Raw genomic sequence first — 19,878 nt, forward strand, 5'->3', positions numbered from 1 at the left:
TTTTTTGGGGGGGTGTTAAAAATGATTGGCATTGGTTTCAAATGATGCGAGATTGCCATTGTTGGGTTAAAAATGTGTATATAAATTATGTGTGTGTGTGGATGGATGGATAGATGATTGGTGGGTAGGTAGATCGGTAGGTAGATAGGTTGATAGGTCGGTGGATAGGTCGGTAGCTAGGAAGGGAGATAGATAGGTAGGTAGCTAGATAAAGAGAGGGTTAGGTAGATAGATAGGTGGATAGATAGGTAGACAAATAGGTAGGTAGAGAGGTAGGTAGGTAGGTAGAGAGAGAGAGAGAGAGAGAGAGAGAGAGAGAGAGAGAGAGAGAGAGAGAGAGAGAGAGAGAGAGAGAGAGAGAGAGAGAGAGAGAGAGAGAGAGAGAGAGAGAGAGAGAGAGAGAGAGAGGTATGTAGGTAGGTAGGTAGATAGATTGAGCGAGAAAGAGACATAGGTAGGTAATCTATACAGTAGATAGAGACACACACACACACACACACACACACACACACAATCGCTGTTTAGGGCAATTTGTTTGACTACACTTCTCTTATGCAATAACTGCCAGGCAAAATGGGAAGAAAACAGGAAAAAGTCCTCATAACAAAATATTTTTGAACTTTTGTTATGAGAGAAGTAAACCAGTCATGAATAGAAACAGGAAAGTTAAACTGTAGGTCTGGCAGGAACAGGCTGAACTCTCGAGACGCATAAGAATGCATGAGGTACAGAGAATGAAATCGGAGAGATTCAATACAACAGTTACTCCAGATGTTTCATATAGTATATCACAAGTTTATGAGAGTTTGGACGAAAGACGAAAATGATGAGGCCTTTCCGTTTGAACAAATGGACCCAGAAAAAAAGTCACAGTAACGATGCGATGCAATTGTGAATCTAGGGCGGGACTGCTCATTTACAATCTTTCTGAATGTGCCAGTGAGTGGAGACACAAAGGGGAAATATTGCAGTGACCTAATTGGACTATCCGAGGAAGTTTGCCAAATACTGATTTGGGGACACTTTTTTTTAAGCAGACATGTTCCATCCCTTTGGGGTGCTTTGCTTTAACTAAACAAGAACTTTTTAATTTGACGTTGACACAAAAAAGTCATTGTCTTTATGACTCTGGAAAAAAATGTGACTGCAGTTTGAAGAGTTGATAATGGCCAAGACCTTGTCTATGAATGGGCATATAGCTAAGAAAGCATACAGCATATGAATTATAATGGATTGTCATGGAAAAACACATTTTAAGACCAATACAAAAATGTGTTTTTCTTTCCCAATTATTTCTCTGTTCACGTTCAGGAATCAACAGCAATTGTGGCAGCAGAGAAGTTTTCATCATGGGCATAGATTTTTTTCAGTCAGTTCATTATTTTTCATGTTTCAAACACAACCAGAAAAAACAAGGTTATATTAAAGAGCAAAAAAATACAGGATATTGTATTTCCTCTTCTTGACCGGCTTTTGATTACTTCTACCGTTTACCATAACTCCGTTCCAGCCACTGCCGCACTTCCTTGAGATTGTAAAAAAAAGGCCCCTTTCCACCCAGATAGTGAATTTTTCTATGATGTACGATACACACGCGTTCATTCGACACACCGTAAGCCACATTGGCGTTGTTGTCCATACAATCAGCAACCAGCTGACACTGTGGCGGTAGAGAAAAGTGGTCATTCAGCTTGCGCGCTGCTCCCAACCTTTCTTCTAAATTCTGATGCTTGCGCACATCGAAAGAGCAAGAGCCCATTGTTGGAGCCACCCAGCCGTCAGACGGATGAGCCTCGTCAATGTACACCAGTAGAAAATCAGCAACATCACTGAAGTCTTCCACCAACTGGCGGAAAGCTGGCAGGTGGTTGACGAAAGGGGGTCATGTGGCTGAGCCAAAATTGACCACCAGGGGGCGATCTGACGACTCAAAATCCAAGAGGCGGCATTCATCCTGATTTTGGGCAGGCGCACTATGTTGCTCGTCAGACGTCAACTTTTTGCCGAAACGAGGAATCGCCGACACCTTCACCACTTTGGAGTTAGGTGCTTCACAGCCAAGTTTGACCTAAGGAAGTAAAAACAATGATTGACATTTCACTACCAGATCGAATGACCAAGCAATGCTATTATATAGATTATATAGAAAAAGAGTGCCCAGACTTTTTTGAAATGACTACGTCAAAATGGACTACCCATTCTATTGATTGTTGAGATCTTCAGCGCTTTCACGATGCATTTGGGAGAATAAAGAGCCAAGATGGTCCTTCTTGTTTAGATCATACAAGTAGGATATTTATTTGCCGGAGCGCAGAGAGCAAACACATCTCTCTGCGTCATACGAGAAGTCACTCACACATATTGGCTTTGATCGCTGTCAAATCATGTAATGTCGTGTTGTGGCTGGGTTGCCAGATCCGCTCAATATTACAGCATTTCACAAATGAGGATACAGTCTAACTTTCTTAACACTCCCACTTATACTCAGTTTGCTGTAATGTAAACCAAGCTAAATAGAACAATGTGAACTACTCTGTCTTACACATTTCAACTTCCAAAAACAATGGGTGTAAACTCTCAAATACAATTGTTTTTGCATATTGGTAGTCGTCAATAATGAAATCACCGTCCCATATGATTTTGATCACCTTGTCACTTCTTGACTCTTTGGCCTAAATACAATAATCAGCTGGGTTTTGCTTGTACTCATCGGTTAAATAATAATGTAAGACCTTGTTCCCGTTTCGTCCAGATTGTTTGAGACCGTAAAGTGATTTTTCTAGTTTGTAAACTAGACCATCATCCTTCATTTTACAGAGCTGCTTTGTAAAGCACCACTCTTATACCTGTTAGATTGTCTGTTGGTGAAAACGTCTCTCCATAGTCTATGTCCTTCACCTGGCTGTAGCCCTTTGCTACAAATTGTATTTTGTATTTATCTCTACCATCTACATCACATTTGATAGCATATACCCATTTGCCCCCCACTGTTTTCTTGCCCGCTGGTAGGGTTGTCACAATAAATGTGTTGTTGTCATTTAATGACTGAATTTCCTCATCCATGGCTTTTGCCCATTGTTGAGAATAAGTTGATCTCATTGCCTCTGCATATGTTTGCGGAACACCACACACAGCTCTGTCAGTACAGTAGTCCATTGTGGTGTGTGCCTCATCGATATCGCTATACTCAATCACAAAATCATCAAAGTGACTAGGTCTCTTTCTTTCCTTAGTAGTATACCTTCTATTTTTAGGTTCATCATTTGTGGAACTTTGTTGTGTGAGGTTATATTCATGTGGCCTAATCTCTGTGACTGGACTGTCGCGTGCATCCCTGTATTGTATACATGACTCTTGGGCTCTCTTATTAGGCTCATGAAATTATTCACTAATCTTAGGCTGTCTCATTCCATAATATGTGTTTTCATCTGTTTCAGTGGTCTGTGTCTCTTTCTCAATATGTAAATTGTACAACTTTCCATACACATGTATATCATATTTTGTCACACCTTTGTAATCAGTGCATTTTTTTTTCTTTAAATAACACTTTTGCCCCGTTGGTTATCGCCTTCTTGACAGAGAAAATGTATTGGGGGTATGAAGGAATGTATAAAGCGTCTCTCAGCATTGCTTTATGTCTTTGTCCTTTGATATCTATAAAGACACCTCAGCATCTCCCCTTTTATGTGCGACTCCGCTGCATTGTGTGCCATCCGCCAGCCACACGCGGTGTCTTTCCGGTCTGAACGTGCTGTCGAAATCCTTGAACATGGTCACGTCGATCATGATATGCAAAGTGGCTCCCGTGTCCACCATCAATCCTGTCTCTCGGATGTCACCATCCAACTGCTCCCTGGATCTGGCCTCGCCGTCCCTCATCTTGAGCGCGTTGTCGGTGTCGCCATCTTCTGACGCTTTACTGGCGTCATCTCATCTGTACTTGTCCTTACGCCTGCACGCGGTGTCTTTGTGTGTCTTCTTTTGCAATGACTGCACCATGTCTTCTGTCAACATTCTCTTGCTTTGTGGCCTTTGATCCCACACTTGAAACACACTATGCTTGTGTCATCACTGTGCTGGTCACGGGTGTTGGTTTTGGTGGTGTGTCGTCCACTCTGACCCTGTGTCTTCATCACACTGTCCCCTGATTCAGTGTTCAATTTCTCAGTTGCTTCGAAACACCGTAGCTTAGTCTTGAAATCTGTAAACTTGATTTCATTATTTGAATGCGGCACATGTATCGCAAATGGCTTGAAACTTGCTGGTAGTCCTTTTAATACCATGGCAACAAGTAGTCCATCTCCCATAGTTTCACCCGCATTTTGGAGTGCTGTGATGACGGTTTCGGCTTTGATGATATAGTCTGTAACACTTTCACCGTTCCTCTTTTGAAGCGACGTGAGCGTGGTGTCCAGATTTATTATCCGTGGTTTTTCTTTCCCGCCATAATATTCTCTCAAAAACTTCGAAGACTTTCTTCCATCATCAGGTGCATCCCTCATTATTAGTGAGATGCTCTTGTCATCAAGCATATTTATCTATTTGGCGTACGCATCTGCATTTTTCTCTGCATCCGTCGACATTTCGGAACTCGTCGCCGCCTGCTCACCCAGCACGGTCTTCTTTAGTCCCAATGAATGAAAATGTCCGAGCATTTTTGTTTCCCATAGCTCGTACTTAGCTTCATCTCTGTCGAATGCCAGTCAAAGGTGCCTGCTTGCCTTTCCTCATTCCATCTTTACCACTGTTTTAGCCGGTTAGCAATAGTGTCGTTTGCTCATCGCTCTTTCAAGTCTGGATACACTTCTGGCTTCACTTTATCTCCTAAACGTCCACTGGGCCCATAACCTGTTGATATCTTCAGCACTTTCGTGATGCATTTGGGAGAATAAAGAGACAAGATGGTTCTTGTTTACATCATACAAGTAGGATATTTATTTGCCGGAGCGCAGAGAGCAACCGCATCTCTCTGCGTCGTACGAGAAGTCACTCACACATATTGGCTTTGATCGCTGTCAAATCACGTGATGTCGCGTTGTGGCTGGGTTGCCAGATCCGCTCAATATTACAGCATTTCACAAAATGAGGATACAATCTAACTTTCTTAACATTGATTGAGAAATATATTGATGATTCTTGCAACTTATGTTGATGTATAACTGCATATGTTGCACAACATAACATAATTAAGGTACATTTTTTCCATTATCTGAGTTCACTCTGATAACTGCTGGACTAGACAAACATACTTTGAAAATATCATTGTGAAAGAGTCCTACTCCCATTCTGTATAAAAGTGAAACTTTTATCTTCTTACTTGGTTCAGCTCCCCCACTCATTTTATCTTACATTTAAGAGGAAAAAAAACAAGCGAAAAATTAGATATAACGACCGACTAGCTTGTTAACTTTGCAAAACTCAGGGGCGTAGTTTGAGCGCGCAGTGTATCTGACATTGAGATTTCATCCGGTGTGTCAATTAAGTCAAGGTGATAGGCTGACGTCTAGTTTTATACCAAACAACTCAACTTTATTTGTATAGCGCAAGTTCATGACATGTCACATCAACTTGTCATGCGATCTACTAATTGTACCTTGGAGATTGACTGGTCGATCGCGATCGACATATTAAGATGTTGATTTTTTTCAGGTACACAAAGTATGACGGCGCCTCTCTATTTTGACGTCTTTTGATCTCTTGGAACAAGATTTCTGACATTTCAGGCATTGGTCAACAGTCTATGATTAGATTATATGAGGGATTGAGACTTTGGTCAAATATTTACAATTGGATCATCATGCCACTGTTTAAATTGTGTCATGGTCACGAAAATCTCAATTTAGACTCCTGCTGGCATTCCTACGTAAAAGGCTGTTCTTCATTTTGACCGACGTACATCACAACTACGAAAAGAAATTAATCAATAAGGAAATAAAATGGGCCCCAATTTGCCAAGCCTGTGCTCACTGGAATTTAGACTGCACTTTGATACAGACAGATAACAGATATCGGCCTGACACGTTATTTCGAGTTCTGCAGTCAGATTATAGACTACAGCAACAATGACATATGATTACATGCATGATCGTGTTTCGAGGCACACGTGTGTCTACGGCGCAGCAGAGCTGATCATATGATAGAGCGAACCAGATGATGAAATGAACAAAAGTCCACCCAAATATTTGACATCAGCTTTGTGCTTTGACGCTTTTGTGTATGGCATATGTTCAATTGTATCCCGTCAATCTTGAAAAAGTGGCACTGTAAGCAAATGTATAAATAACAGGTATAGCGTTAATTTTAGGGTTTATCATCGGTTACTCACTCTGCAATCCTTCAGTCGCCATCGCCTTACCTTTTTGTAAGCGTCCAGCAAGAAACTGTTCCAGATGGAGCGGAGCCCAGCCATCGTCAACATGCGACGCCACTCTCCCGAGCCGGCAGACCTGGAGCAGCTTAAAAGCGAAACAATGCGCTTCACCAGCACAATGGAATCGTACAGCGCCAGAAAGAGGCAGTTTGAAAAGAAACCAGGTAAGATTTGGAGTGTCACTAGCAGATCTTCGCTGCCTATCCCCATTTTGTCTCTCTGCACGCGATCGCTCACCGCTCCTTAAAGTTGCCCGTCATTAGCACGCCGCAACCCCCTCTGGTGCGACTCACACACTCAGACACTGCTCACATGCCTTCAGCACGGGGCAGTGCACGCTTCTAACTTAACGCACACATCAGGGGAAGTGAGCGCGACATTTCGGAAGTCTTCTGCTGTGTGTGCGCGTGAGGATACGCGTGGGTTTCTGTGCATTTGTGTGTGTGCGTCTCTCTCTCTCTCTCTCTCTCTCTCTCTCTCTCTCTCTCTCTCTCTCTCTCTCTCTCTCTCTCTCTCTCTCTCTCTCTCTCTCTCTCTCTCTCTCTCTCTCTCTCTCTCTCTCCCTCTCTCTCCCTCTCTCCTTGTTCGTGTCTGTCTGCCTGCCTGTCTGTCTCTCTCTCCCTATATATATATATATATTGGATTGGATTGGATTGGATTGGATATGCCTTTATTAGTCTCACAGTGGAGAAATTTACATTTCACAGCAGCAAAGTGATGAAAGGAATGAGAGTAGAAAAACAAAATACATGAGCTGCTGGAAAGGCAGCCACTCCTGCGGTCTTGAAGTCAAAAGAACAAAAAAAACAAAACAAAATAACAAATAATATGACAGCATAGAGACAATATGACAAAACAAAGACACAGAGAGACATTCATTCTTCAGGACTTGCTGTACCCTCTTTGTGATGACATGAAGCAGTTCTAGATGAAAGAGGAGAGGATCAAAGCATCTTTCCACCAGTGGATCAGGGTCATCGTGGTGGAATGTGCACGTCGACTACAAGCTAAATGTTGAAAGCAAACATGCAGCTGTAGCATCCATTGACGAAAAGCGATTGTCTCACATCTCCTGTTCCACATAAATCTGCTTCAATTCCAAGCCGCAACAGTTCCACATACGCATCGGCGCTCTGCGCTGACGCTCCTTTCTTCTTATCGCGGGTTCCTCAAGCCATGCATGCATCCATCCAGCCGCAGACTGTCCAAAAGCACTGACCTTTCCGCTAAACAAAGCGGGGCTGTGAAGATGCTGCCCATTACAGGCGCAAAAAAGCACAATGGCCCCTTTGGTGGTTATATATATATATATATATATATATATATATATATATATACAGTGAGACCTCAACTTACGAACTTAATTGGTTCCCAGACAGAGTATGTAAGGCGAAAAGTGTGTATCTAAAAAAAATCCCATAGGAAACCATTAAAATGGGAATAATCCGTTCCCGGGTTTCCATAAAATATACTTTTCAACTAAATAAGCCTACACACAACCTACCTTATCCTATATATACGTCTGTGTAAGCTCTCAGTCGTACAGGAATGGTCCATCGATGAGTAGGTTTCTTCAGCCGTCATCTGTACAAATTTGAAGGTTTCGGACGTTCCAACGAGAAATACGTAGTATTAAGGCAGATTTCCAATAATTGGCAGATGTGGTCCGGTTTAAGTTTGGTTATTTCATGTAAAGAGACGTCCGCCAGCAGTCTCGTCCTCACCACTGAGACTGCTGCTGGGGTGGGGACAGATGTAAAGAGAGAATTAAGTCACATCGTAAGATGCTAATGTTTCCTCAGGTTCCAATGTGAGTGTCATGATCTGGTTGGCGACCAACGGGGGGGCGCTGTCGGCCCCGCCTGCACCTGCACAGGTGCTGGTCGTCCCGATCAGATTGGCGACCAGCGGGTAGCGACGTCAGCCCTGCTGGCAGCCTCGCAGGTGCTGGTCGTTATAATCCCTGACACTTAAAAGGACACCCGGCACGACCATCCGTTGTCAGTTCATTGTTTGCTGCTTTTTTGCTGCATGCATTGTGTATGTGTTTGTTTAACCTTGGCGGACTTTTACTTTTGGTCTTCTTTTGCTACTTTGTATTTTTTTCTGTTCAGATGATTTTGATGTTTTACATTTTGTTCCTGCTGACCTTTATTTAATTTACAATTTGTCAAACAACCTCCTGCTCCCTCCTGCCTGCTTTTTGGGATCCGCACCCGCCATCACCACCTCGCAAACCGTGACAATGAGGTCTTTGATACTCAACAAAATCCCTCATTAAACCGGTCTGGTGGGGTGAGGTTCAATTTGGATCGTTCATACAATAGCCTGCTTAGGCAAAACAGGTTCGGCAACATTCGTAATGCTGATGAGTTGATACCGGTGGGAGTGGAGTGGGGCAAATAGGCCAGTCGTTAGTCAGGAATTTAGGAACAATCAGCGGGGCCACAGGGAGTGGTCCTCTGCTCCCCCCAACTCGAGAGTAGGGACCTATCATAGCTGTGTCCGGTGGTGTGCTGCTGAGCATGCAGTGCGTCACACAGGGACACTTACTGGCCGGGACACTTAATGGCCGGCTGAAGGTAGGAATATGGCGCAGTATTTTTGGTCAATTGATACATAGACAAAGTCCAAGTAATGTTCCAACATGACTGATGTTCATTGGGAGGTGTGCACATCGTTTGCTATCAGCAGCTCCTGTCCTGACTCCAACCTGGGGTGATTCCATGGAAGTGTAAGTCATATGAGGACAGAAATTGTATTCTCGTTGGATTATACAACAGAGTTCATGCAAGGTACGCCAACGTATCTTCTTCCCATAAAAAAATTCAAAGTACATTTGAAAGCATATAAACTTAAAGGACAACCGACACCATTTTATTGTTTCCTAACTGACATCCGAAAAACGTTTTATAGCATCTAAAATACCCAAAACACACCAATAAAAATGACTTAGTGTCCCAAAACTACTTCAAAATGACCTCGGAGATGGCGAGTTTCAGAAGGTCCCGCCCTCTTGTTCGTGACGTCACGCCAGGATGTCTTGCCTTGCTCTAGAATTAAAACAATGGCTTCAGATTCGGAGAAGATGCTTTCTTGTTACTCATTCAGTTGTTAATATGATTCAAATAGTTCTGAAGAGGGAATGGCGGCGCGTGATATTAGCATATTTGACAATAAAGCTGACTTTGATAAATGTTTGCAATCGATTAAAGAAGTCCTTCCGTCTCAATTCAAGCTAACAGGACTCCAATGTAGTGTCCCAGAAAATGCACAAGATGGCGCCCAAGCTCCGTTGGAAATGGGATGATTTCTCTGCTGGGAATTTGTGTCATCTAGTATCAAATAGTAGTCTTGGTGCAACACACAACGATTCACCATCGCGTTATGTATGTTTTCCTTCTAATTTCGCCATCAACACGAAGTTTTCAGACCAAACAAAGTCCTCAAAATGCATTGTGTGTTGCTTTCTCGGTCCGGGATGTTCCTGACGTGATGTCACCTCAGGAAGTGTCACCAACTCAAAAACAAGACTTCCTGAATATTCAGTGTGAGTCTTAAAATGTAAAATATAGCTATATGCCGTGGAATCTTTGTAAAATACGCTCAGTAGAAGTCATTTCAAGTGATTTTACAAATTATGGACAGAACTTGTCCAGAGGCGTCGGTTGTTATTTAAATGAATAAATGGGTGAAGAAATAAAGATATTTTTCACGTGTTCCTCGTATACTGAAAAACATGAAGCTAGTCGCTAGGACAACAAAGAGGGTGCAGAAAGTGCTTAATATTGAATAACTGTCTATGTCTTTTATGTTATGTCACCTTATTTATTATTTTGATTTTTGTTGTTTTGACTTCAAGATGGCGCCGCAAGAGTAGCTACCATTACCGCAGCTCCTGTATTTTGTTTTTCTACTTCTTTTCCTTTCCTCTTCCTTTCATAAATCTTCTTCTCCTTTGGGCTTTTCCCTTCAAGGGGTCGCCACAGCGAATCAGTGTCCTCCATCTTCAGAGGTTTGATTCGCAAGTTTGTTTTGGCCAAGCTTTTACGTCGGATGCCCTTCCTGACACAACCCTCTGTATTTATCCGGGCTTGGGAATGGCACAAGAAGACACTGTCTTATGTCCCCTTGTGGCTACCGAACAAGCAACTCTATGAACTTGAACTCTATGAATAAAGATGAAGATGCTCAGTAAAAGGCTCCCGAACACAAAATGGTCATCGATACAGCAACATTCAAAATCAAAATTATAACCACCATTTGATGACAATGCTCTGATCTTACCGTGAAATGGGCATCTCTTTCCCTACATTACATCACAAACAGAACTTCAAAGTCCTTTAAGATGCTTTATTTGCTGGTGTACGTCAATATTCCTACCATTTTGACAGCATGCACTCAACTATGAATTACTTTTCTATGTCCACTTGAGAACGTTCCTTGGCACTGTTCTGAGAGTTCTTATTCTTCCTGGGTGAAACAGCTTGTCTTCCTTTCATAAATGGAAATGTAAATTTCTCCACTATGAGACTAGTAAAGGTGAATCTATTCTAATCTAATCTATCTGCAGAACTCTCTTGTGTTGTAAAATACAGAGGTGACATTTCTGTTACTTTTGCTGATCACAATAGACCCGTTTGATTTTTGGAGGGAAGATAGTTTAGGCATGCTAAATGTGTGCTCTTGCTGAAGATGTTTTTGATTATTTCCAGCACCGGTGTCAAACCCAGGTCATGGAGGGGGCCGCTGTCCTGCTTGTTTTCCAAGTCTCTTTGTTTCAACACACCTGGGAAGGAAAAAATATCCACCCATCCATTTTCTGATCCGCTTTGTCCTCATCAAAGTAATGGAGCATGCTGGAGCCTATTCCAGTCTTCTTTGGGCAGTAGGCGGGGGACACCCAGAACCGGTTGACTGCCAATCATCAACCTCACACTCACATGGAGGGACAATTTAGTTCAATCCGCCTGCCATGCATCTTTTTAGAATGTGGGAGGAAACTGGAGTACCCGGAGGATGAGGTGATAACAATAACCAATGCAAATGGTGTTGTGGTATTAGACGGTAAATTTGACTAAGCTATGCTACAGTGTGTGCCCTCAGTTAATTTTAATTAAACTAGAAATAGAGAATCTGATGTGAAAGCGAGCGGGATCAAATAACCGGAATCAATCAATTTGCTTTGTTATTTAACTGTCATTCTTCCATTGAAGTGTTTGTGTATTTCATAAAACACAGAATCAGAATCAGAATCAGAATACCTTTATTCGTCCCGCAATGGGGAAATTTGCAGTCCACAGCAGCAATTGAAGAGGGATGGGGTTGGGGTGGGAGTGAAAGGATAGAAAACAAGATATTCTAAGCATAACAAAATAAAAATGTCAACTGTATACTGTGCAAATGTAGATGTGCAAAAACCGTTCTATAAACAAGACTGTACATAGTGCAGAATCAAGAAATGCATTTAGATATAGAGAAATTGCATTTAGATACAGAGAAAGCAAATGAAAAATTCCTGGCAAGTTGAGCCTCATACAGGAAGAATAAATGTATCCATCAAACAAAAGTAAACAAAGACGACCAAAGCTTGCTAACAAAAAAATAACATCAAACATGATACGTTAGCATCATATTTCCCACATCAACCTGCCTTTCCAGCAGCTCATGTATTTTATTTACTACTTTCATTCCTTTCATCACTTTGCGGCTGTGAAATGTAAATTTCTCCACTGTGAGACTAATAAAGGCATATCCAATCCAATCCAATCAAAATGGCACTGAAGAGGGCAGCTAGTGCACACCACCGTTATTTGACATTGGCAAGGTGATGGAAATTCAAAATGGTTTCCTAAAGCCATGACAGACATATGCAGTCCAGACAGCAGCAGATGTTTCAGCAATAGAATGAAATTGCAGATCAAATACGAACAGGGAGGCAGCCCAAATGATTATGAACAAAATCAACACGGGACTAACAAACCATAACTGAAGACGCTGGTGACAAAAAAACAGTCAAATGTGTAACAAACTGAAAACCCTTGCAAAAGTTCAGAAACTAAAAAAACCTGAAATTGTTTGTCAACTAAAGAGACGAAAAGCCAAAACATGACAAGTCAAAACTGACACTCTACAGCTGGGGTCGGAAACCTTTTTGACGAAGAGAGCCATAAAAGTAAAATATTTAGAAATGTTTTTCAGTGAGAGCCACACGCGGGCTTGCGCGCACACACACACGAGCGCACATGGACGCGCGTGCGCACACACACACACACACGCACACGCACACACACACACACACACACACACACACACACACACACACACACACACACACACACACGCACGCGCGGCCACTTTTCAACAAAATGTCAGAATGTATTATTTTGAATAACTTTGTGATAGCACCGTTAACATGAATGGTATTCCATCCCTCGTGTTTGGTAAATATGGAGCTAAACGATCGGGTCCATAGGCGAAGTTACTGCTCGCTAGCCTGCATACGGCTCATAAGCTTCCACAATTGCTATCTGCAATATACTTCTCGCAGAAGTATGTTAATGCTGACGTTAACATGGGGCTTGTTAAATGTCACTGATATTTGACTGTTTCATCGATGGAATTGTTTCATTGCAAATTAGAATCAGAACATTTTCTCTCCTCAAAGGCGAATGCTCCGGTGCATTCAAGCTGAAGTGTACTCGTGTGGCTCATTTAAAGGGCCGTTTACCTGTTTCAACATGACGGCCAGTGTCATCCAATTAAAATTGCACTCTCCGCCAACCTAGGTCAGTGTTATCCAATCAAAATTGCGCTTTCCGCCAACTGCAGCCCCAACAGGAAATGAACGGCAAAAAAACGAAAATATGTATTTAGTTTTATCGGCGGGCTATATGCAATCATCAAAAGAGCCATATATGGCTCGTGAGCCATAGGTTCCCGACCACTGGTCTACAGTCATGAAAAAATAATTACAAGAAAAAAACACAATGAACATACATGGCAAAACTATGAGTCAGAAAACAAGAACTTCTACAAAAGGCTTAATAATCCGACAGCCGGTTGTTGATATGGCAGAATGTTTAAAAGCAGCTGGTAACGATGAGGCATGATTAAACACAAGTTGTCATGAGTGGGAAAGGGTCCCTTTTGCCACCAACCGGAGACAAACAGAAAGTGCTTCATGACAGATTAGAAGTGTTTTGCTTCCAAACAGGACAAGGTCATAAGGGAGAAATATTTTTGTGTGAAACAAAACCTGCCTATTTTGTATTTGATCCAGAGAATGGGGAGTGCAGAAACATTCTGTGTCTGTGTTTTTTTTTTTTTTTGAGAAAACACAAACCTTCACTAAATTGATGATGACTTGATCCAGAAAAGACAAGAGACAAGCCCAAAAGTCACTCAGAGCCGTTTCCTCCAAAGTAACTCTTGATTTCTGCGACCAGACACAAATCGTTAAAACAACAAAAACAAATGGCCCGCCAAAATGTGTCATCAAACAAATTGATCTGAAACTGTACAAAAGCCGCATCTCCTCATGGAGAGAAACCAATGTATTTCAGTAAGTACGTGTGTGTTGAAGGTTCAGAAGGTGATGATCAAATGTTCACCAATGTTATTGGTTGATGTATAACTTTGTTGTAACATAGAGCGAAGCAGATAACCGCAACTAACGCAAGGCGATAAGTTGATGCAATAAATGATGCAGACGCAAAGAGACAAGAACACATTAACCCTGACTATGAAGTCAATGGGGGAGCATATGGGTGCATGCACTTAAAAGTGATCTAGCATGATGCGGCAAAGACAGAGAATGTTGCAATGGGAGATCGCCAAAAAAACAGTGTACATTTACATGATGGTAAGACATGGACTAGTATTTGAATGTGACTTTGAAATTTTAATTGAACAGCCAAACGGGCTATATTGTAAAATCAATCACAGAAGAGAAAATGGCATTTAAGTTACAGAAGCTATATTAAATGGCAAAACAATTAATCAAAACAGAGATTGAAACAAAGGAATCATAAATATTGGAAGAAATGTGCCAAAAACATTTGTGACGAACAATGGTGAGAAAGTGATCATCATACCAAATATCAATTCCTTGATTATTGTTGATACTGTATAACAGAATCAGAATCATCTTTATTGCCAAGTATGTAGAACAGACACGGAATTTGTCTCTGGTAGGACATGCTGCACTAGTGTAATCATAAGAAAAAATAAGTCACTATACACTTCTATTTGGGTTACTGTTTAGAGAGTTAATGGCTTGATGGAAGAAGCTGTTTAAATGTCTGCTGGATTTGGTGTGCAAGGATCGGTCGCACCGGCCAGAGGGGAGTAGCTGGAAAAGGTGGTGGGAAGGGTGCGAAGGGTCCAGTAGGATTTTCCGCGGCCTTGTATGGATTCTTGCAGTGTAGTAGAGTGGGTAGGGCGGTGTCAATAATTTTTTCCGCCGTCCTAACTGTCCGTTGAAGTCGGATTTTGTCCATTTCTGTGGCGGCCCCAAACCAAACGGTGATGGAAGAACACAGGATGGATTCGATGACAGCCGTGTAGAAATGTTGTAGCACCTCCTGTGGCAGGCCATGTTTCTTTAGCAGCCTCATGAAGTACATCCTCTGTTGGGCCTTCCTCGGGATGGAGTTGGTGTTTACCTCCCACTTCATGTCCTGGGAGACTGTGATTCCCAGGAACTTGAAGGTCTCAACGGTTGACACGAGGCAGTTGGATAGCGTGAGGGGCATCTGCGGTGATGGATGTTTCCTGAAGTCCACGATCATCTCTACCGTCTTGAGCGTGTTCAGCTCTAGGTTGTGGCGGCAACACGAGAGCTCCAGCTGCTCCACTTGTCGGTTCGCAGACTAGTCGCCATCTTTGATGAGACAGAGGTGTCGTCTGTGAATTTTATAAATTTTATAGCTGGGTGTGTTGAGGTGCAGTCGTTTGTGTTGAGAGAGAAGAGCAATGGGGAGAGGACACACTGTGGGGCTCCAGTGCTCGTGGTGCGTGCTGAGGATGATATTTTTCCCAGTCTGACCTATCATAAATGAAACACACACAAAAAAACGGTTGCAGTCTTCAAATGAATACACTTCATTGTTTTGAGCAAATAATCCTTATCTTTCGATGAAAAGGTTTCTTCAGGCGTCATCTCTTCCATGTACAGATTAGCCACTATGGGTGAAACTGGTGAGCCCATAGCACAACCATGAATTTGTTTGAAAATTGAAAATATGTAGTATTAAGGCAGATTTCCAATAATTGGCAGGTGTGGCCGGATCACACCTGCCAATTATTGTTTGGTTTAAGTTTGGTTCTTTCATGCAAAGATTGGGGAGACTAAACACATTCTCAAAAAAAGACTTTATCAACATCGCAGGGATAATACTAGTGGGCCTCAATCGGCAGTACATATGCACCTAAAAGCTAGCAACCACTCCTTTGAAGACAATGAGGTTAAAATCTTAGCAAAAGAACATAGATGGTTTGAAAGGGGAGTAAAAGAAGCAATTTTCATTAAAAAAAGCTAAATCCTTCATTAAACCGATATGGTGGGGTGAGGTTCAATTTGGATCGTTCGTACAATAGCCTGCTTAGGACACCCTGAATTGGTTGCCAGCCACGCAGGGCACACAAAGACGTACAACAGTCACTATCACACTCACACCTGGGTCAATCTGCCTGCCATGCATGTTTTTGGAGTGTAGAGGAGGAAACCGGAGGACCCGGAGAAAGCCCACGCGGGTCCGGGGAGAACATGCAAACTCTACACAGGGAGGCCGGACCGGGACGCGAACCGGCGACCTCTGCACTGTGAAGCCGGTGTGCCCGCCCCTATATATATATATATATATATATATATATATATATATATATATATATATATATATATATATATATATATATATATATATATATATATATATATATATATATATATATATATATATATCATTATCTTTGAATTTTATGGCTGCAACGTGTTCCAGAAAATCTGGAACAGGGTCATGTTTACAACGGTGTTGCGCCACATTTTAACAACATTCAATAAACATTTCAGAACTGAGGACACCACATGTTAAAGCTTTGCATGTGGATTTTTTTTGCGATTCTGTCTCGATGTACAGCTTTAGCTGTTCAACAGGCCAGTGTCTTGTTTGGCATGATTTACACTTCATAATGTGCCACGTTTTCAATAGAAGACAGACTCTCTAGCTAAAGTTCCGATGAAGCCAAGCCCCATACCATCACAGATTATGGCTTTTGAGCTTTGCGTCCGAAACAGTCTGAATGATTCTTTTCTTCTTTGGCCCAGATAACCCAACCTCCACAATTTTGAAAAACAATACAAATGTGGTTGTCCAATGACTTTTCTATTTACCATTCGTCCATCTTAGATGAGAAAGGGCAGCAATGTTTTTTTATGGTATTCCTCAGAAGCTTTGCACAGTAAAGTTTTAAGTTGCACTTCCAGATGTGGCGGCAAACTGTATTTACTACCATTAGTTTTCAGAAATGTTCCTGAGCCTACATTGGGATATTGTTTACACATTGATGCATTTATTTATTTATTTATTTATTTATTTATTTATTTAATGCAGTGCTGCTTGAGGGATCCAATGTTAGCTTAATTTTCCCAACAGCTTTATCCTCATTTGGGTCGCGTGGGGTGCTGGATGGAGCCTATCCCTGCTGTCTTCGGGACACCCTGAACCAGTTGGCAGCAAATCGCGGAGCACACAAAAACAAACAACTACCCGTGCTCACAGTCACACTTGCGGACAATTTTGAGTTTTCAATCAGCCTGCCATGCATGACTTTGGAGCATGGGAGGAAACCGGAGGAGACGGAGGGAACCCACGCAGGGCCCGGAAGAACATGCCAACTCCACAGGGAGGCCTGAGTGGGGATTGAACACACAACATTGGCACTGTGAGGTCAACATGCTCAGCACTGGATCACCGCACTGCCCTGGATAGATATAGCTTAGAAGGAAATGGGACATATAGAAAACAGGTTTCTTTAATTGTATGTAAATTGACAACAAAAAAGTCACTGTATCTCCAACCGTTGAATTGAATCATGACTTCACTTAAGTCAATCCGAATTGAATCCTTCCACTTTCACATCACGCTGTCCTTCAATCGTTATGTAATACACTGATCAAAAATCATATAAAATTAAAGCACGGACTTGCATGCAATCTTACCATTTCTCTTGCATAAGTTGCATTGTTGCTTGAGGAAGTCAATGAAAGAGTAGAAAATAAGAGGATCAATGATGTCATGCTCAAGATGTGCATTTGTCTGCTACAAGCTAAGTTTGAAAGTAAACAAGAAGCTGAAGCATCCATTGACGAGGAAAGTGATTGGTACACTTCTTCTGCCTCAGGTAAATCCGTTTCATTTTAAAGGGGCGACTCTTAGTTGCCATCTACGGACCCATGCATCGATCGCACTCATCCTCGGCTCCATCCAACCGCACCAGCGTAGACTGTCCAACAGCGCTGTCAGTTCCACTGAACAAAATGCGGATGTGAAAAATTTTGCCCATTGTAGAAGCAAAAAAAAACACAAGCACCTCAGGTCTGTCCAGCAACAGCAGTCAAATGGCGTCAACTAGTACACGCGTGCAGCCGAGAAGGGACGACCACCAAACGCAGATTCTTTTATTTCTATGAATGTGGTGCCCATGTTTTTTTTCAAGCCATGGCCGAAAATCGAACCTATGACCTCTGCACCGTGGGGTCGAAGCGCTCACGAGTAAACCACTGTGATGATGATGATGGCGATGCTGGTGATGATGATGATGATGATGATGATGATGATGATGATGATGATGATGATGATGATGATGATGATGATGATGATGATAATAATGGGCCAGTCTTTGACTATACTGTAATCGGTTCCAGAAGGTTGTTCGCAAAGTGAGTTGTTTGAAATCCGAAACGATTTTATTAACCCATGATTAGGGTCAAATACATTGTGGTGAAATAACATACAACTTTGCTTCAAGGACAACGGACATCATTTTTTTGTTTCCTAACTGACATCAGAAAAACGTTTTATATCATCTAAAATATCCAAAACACGCAGACTGATATTTTTAGTCAAATGAAAAACACCAATAAAAATGACTTAAAGTGTCCAAAAACTACTTCAAATTGAACCCGGAAATGACCAGTTTCAGAAGGTCCCGCCCCCTTGTTTGTTACGTCGCACCAAGACGTCTTGCTTTGGCTCAAGAATCAAAACAATGGCTTCAGATTCGGAGAAGATTCTTTCTTGTTACTCATCCAGTTATGAATATGTTTCAAATAGTTCTGAAGAGGAAAGCATAAATGTTTGCAATCGATTAAAGAAGTCATTCCGTGTCATTTTGAGGGATCTAGATTGAAATGTAGCGTCCCAGAAAATGCAGAAGATGGCGCCCAAGCTCCATTGGAAATGGGCTGATTTGTCTGCTGGGAATTTGTGTCAGCTCGTACAAATACTGGTCTTGGTGCAACACACGATTCACCATCGCGTTTTTATTTGTGATTTCCTTCTAATTTCACCCTCAACACGGATCAACACGAAGTTTTCAGACCAAACAAAGTACCCAAAATGCATTGTGTGTTGATTTCTCAGTCAGGGGCGTTCCTGACGTGACGTCACGTCAGGCATCGTCATCTACTCGAAAGTAAGACTTCCTGAATATTCAGCACAGGTCTTAAAATGTAAAATATAGCTATATGTGGTGAAATCTTTGTAAAATACGCTCAGTAGAAGTCATTTGAAGTGATTTTACAAATTATGGACACAACTTGTCGTCGGTTGTCCTTTAAATTACAACAAACACGTTAGCTCACAACAAACATTACATGATGCTGTAACATGCAAGGGGGCAAGACTCTTTGGGTCACATTTTCAACTGCATTTGGCCTCGCCGGACACTTTTTGGGTTGTTGCCATGCTGAAAGCATTTTTTTTTCCTTAAAACACCCGACATTTGTGTAAAAAAAGTCTGGAAATGGTGACATTTGACAGTATTCAAATCCCCTCAAACTTGTCAGAGCTCATGCAAATAGATGACCTTAACATTCAGATGGAAAGACCTTTTGGGTAAATATCATTTTCTGTGAAAATCAAAAGTTGATTTTAAATCTGTACTTTTTAACGGAATGTTTATACTTCACAGCCATGGGGATGGTGTGTAGATTCATGAGAACGCTATCGTTGCCTGATGCATATGTACTTTGTAAAAACCCTCAATAATTATATATTCCATCTCAGACTTCCTGAGGCAAGTGCAGCGTTCCTATTGATACAATCTTGTGCAAAGGAACCTCGAAGAGCCATAATGCAGACATGGCATCCATCCATGGACCACAAATAGTGGCTGAAAGCCGGGCTTGTTGGCAAGATGTTGAGAATCATGGCAAACAAATGCACCCTGTGCCAGCGTGGGAATTAGAACACTATGTTCAGGAATTGTCTCACACTTCCGATGCA

The 19,878-nt window shown here is 41.9% G+C and overlaps 1 protein-coding gene across 1 annotated transcript; it reads right to left on the bottom strand.

Annotated features, from left to right (window-relative positions):
- Positions 1-311: 311 nt before the first annotated feature.
- Positions 312-6,806, bottom strand: dio2 (iodothyronine deiodinase 2). Its single transcript, XM_089003761.1, has 2 exons — positions 6,356-6,806; positions 312-2,068 (listed from the first exon to the last, which is right to left on the bottom strand). Exons 1-2 carry the CDS (start codon positions 6,578-6,580, stop codon positions 1,484-1,486), a joined length of 810 nt encoding a protein of 269 aa, XP_088859887.1. The 5' UTR covers positions 6,581-6,806; the 3' UTR covers positions 312-1,483.
- Positions 6,807-19,878: the final 13,072 nt, after the last annotated feature.

The sequence above is a fragment of the Hippocampus bargibanti genome, linkage group LG09, assembly GCF_051943395.1.
Source record: "Hippocampus bargibanti isolate YZ-2025 linkage group LG09, ASM5194339v1, whole genome shotgun sequence".
NCBI lineage: Eukaryota > Metazoa > Chordata > Actinopteri > Syngnathiformes > Syngnathidae > Hippocampus > Hippocampus bargibanti.